At 54.3% G+C, this 2,777-nt stretch overlaps 1 protein-coding gene across 1 annotated transcript in view; it reads left to right on the top strand.

Moving 5' to 3' along the window:
- Nucleotides 1–1,930: 1,930 nt before the first annotated feature.
- Nucleotides 1,931–2,777, top strand: part of PUNSTDRAFT_92107 (alpha/beta-hydrolase) — a 2,845-nt gene continuing 1,998 nt past the window's right edge. The window contains exons 1-3 of the mRNA XM_007387582.1: nucleotides 1,931–2,478; nucleotides 2,533–2,623; nucleotides 2,676–2,771. Of these exons, the coding sequence (XP_007387644.1) occupies nucleotides 2,024–2,478; nucleotides 2,533–2,623; nucleotides 2,676–2,771 (642 nt within the window). The 5' untranslated portion in view covers nucleotides 1,931–2,023. The remainder of the gene's footprint in view (nucleotides 2,479–2,532; nucleotides 2,624–2,675; nucleotides 2,772–2,777) is intronic.

The raw sequence follows: 2,777 nt of genomic DNA, 5'->3' as shown, positions 1-2,777 counted from the left end.
TTGACTGCATCATGATGCTCATGCAGGTAAGTTGTTTCTGACATTCGAGATATGTAAACTAGTTATCATGGTGTAAAGACAGGTGTCCCACAATAGTTAAGAGTGCCTCAGTCTGCTCCTAAATGATCTCCGGTACATCATCTTGACACATCCCACTGATTTCCTCTGGGAGAGGAAAGAGATTGTCTTGGCTAATCCAGTAAAGATCTTCGTCGTCATCCGGTAAACTGGTGACATTGGCTTCTGCTCTCTTCTGCGCATTCTGACTGGACTGTGACTGTGATTGTGCCTGTGCATGTGTCAGAGTACGCGCTGGAGCTCCTAGGAGCGGCGCGGATCCCCCGGGACGGCGGTGGAGACGCTGTCGCACAAGGCAGGGAGGCAACTGAGTATATATACAAGGATACGAGGGGAAATACACATACCTGTCGCACAAGGCAGGGAGGCAACTGAGAGAACAAGTCTGGGTTGCTCCCTGGTGCGACAGGCGACTATATAGTAGATGAGTAATCCATCAACGCAACGAAAGATGGTCCAATGAGAGAAGGGGAGGGTCCTCGGGCGCCCGACACGTGACCGGTGGACCGGCCTAGGAAGGCCGCGCGAGTGCGGAGGCCCTAGGAGCGCCGAGCGACGGAACGAAATAGGGGAGGTGCCAAAAGGAGGACGCGGGAAGCCTAGGAGGGCGCGGGAGAGCGCGACCGAATAGGGAGACGGAAGTATTAGGGGAAATGAACGAAATGGGACAGAAGCGGAAGCAGAAAAAGAGAACAATGAGACATGAGGCGAGTGTGGGAGCCGTGCCCTGACAGCATGCGCCTCATGCACCATCTTCCTCCGATTGACCAGCGATGAATCCGATTGAAGCAATACACCCAGAAGATTCCACAACCTCGGTGTCTGGCTGCGAACACGCTCTGCCATGGTGTTCACATCAAACTCGGACAATTGCTCCATGGTCATACTACGTGCACGAAAGTGGAGCCCCTGCTCTTTCTGAGTGAGTGTAACTATGTCTTGAGCATAGCTCTGTGTCATGTATTCATGTGCCCATGCAGTAACCACCGGGTTCGCACTCTCATTCTGCATCAAAGCACGGAGAATGCGCCCAGTCTCTGAAGCAACATTAAGTTCTGTATTGTGTTGAATCAGCTGGATGATAGCATCGGTAACGGTGCTTGAGTTGTGCTTAATGAGGTGTAGAAGTTGCTGAAGCTGCTCGGGAGACAGGGCAGACATAGTGGTAGCTGATGGCCTATCGTGAGTCCGCGAGCAGCATGGCTTACGATCCCTATTTAGCAACTACCTCTCGTGACCATGGCTCCTGACAGTGCGTCAATTGGCACTTCAACGAGACCCTACGGTAGGTCTCTGTGGTGTGCCGAGCAAGCCGTGTGAGTTCGCCGAGTCGTGCCGCAATTTGAAATTGCAAGTTTGGCCAGCCGCTCTATCGTGTTGTGCTCCTGGTTTCCGCATCAAAAAAAGGAAGGTATGTGAATCTTTCATAAGCAAGAAGCATCAAGAAGCATTCCTATATTTAGCATTGTCCCCTATTACAGCCTCGTGTCACGCCCAGGAGCTACAACGCGATACGAGCGGTGGTTTAGGAGCCTGGCTGCTAGTGGGTTCTGAGGGAGAGAGGCGCGACACGCGTCGGAGTTTCAAAGTTCCTCCCTCGAGCCCAAGACGGCGCACCGAGCTTCGCTCGGTGCTCGCTAATTTGAAATTACATATTGCACCAGCCGGTCCATCGCGTCGAGCTCTCAAGAGTTAGGCCTAAAATGGAAGTCTCACATGATTCTCACATGATTTTCACATGACTATTCCTAATACGGCAGGGCCCCCTTTCTAAGTAGGATGCAGAGCCTTGCCCAGCGCGCTCGACGCGATGGCCCGGCTGGTTCAGGAGCCTGCCTACCTACCCCTCTCTCCGCCCGTCGCATGACCTCTCCAAGACCAGCTGAGACCCAGGAGATCAAATTATGGGCCGTAGCGTGACCTACGCGCGGATCCTGCTCAGACAATGCTCGGTATAAACCCCATAGCGATCGCGGCGCGTTGTCTCGAGCTCGACGGCCTACCTCTCCCAACAATGTTCGTCGTGTTAAGGCGCCTCTTCACCACCTTGGCCTTGGCCTTCAGCGCCGTAGCTCTCTCCGCGCCCACTGTCACAGTTCGGAATGGCACGTATACCGGCCTGTCGCTGCCCTCGTTCAAGCAGGAGCTCTTCCTGGGCATGCCATACGCGCAGCAACCTCTCCCTCCCGATCTCCGTCTTAGCGCGCCGCGATCGCTCAACTCGTCGTGGACCGGCACGCGTAACGCGACGGAATACAGCCCTATTTGCATAGGTTACCCGGCCATTGGCGCGAACGACGATGAGGGGTATGAACTCAGCGAGGCTTGTCTGACGATGAACGTCGTGCGTCCTCAGGGCGTTAAAGAAGGCAGCAACCTCCCAGTGATGGTCTGGATCTAGTGAGTTCGCCTGCATATATGCGCCCTTCGGCCGGCTAATCCAAAGCTCACCAGCGGAGGAGGGTTCAGTATGGGTGGAAGCGCGGATCATCGTTACAATGCTACATGGATCGTGCAACGCAGCGTGGAGATGGGCCAGCCCATCGTACGTACCTAACATCGTTCCTCGTGTCGTGAGAATGACGATGGCATTCTAGGTCTTTGCGAGCTTCAATTATCGTGTTACTGCCTTCGAATTCATGTGGTCAAAGGAGCTTGCCGCAGAGGGCGTAGGCAACTTTGGTCTTCTCGACCAAGGT

The sequence above is a fragment of the Punctularia strigosozonata genome (assembly GCF_000264995.1).
Source record: "Punctularia strigosozonata HHB-11173 SS5 unplaced genomic scaffold PUNSTscaffold_14, whole genome shotgun sequence".
Taxonomy (NCBI): domain Eukaryota; kingdom Fungi; phylum Basidiomycota; class Agaricomycetes; order Corticiales; family Punctulariaceae; genus Punctularia; species Punctularia strigosozonata.
Note: the sequence above shows the minus strand (reverse complement) of the source record. Positions and strands in the feature narration are given on the sequence as shown.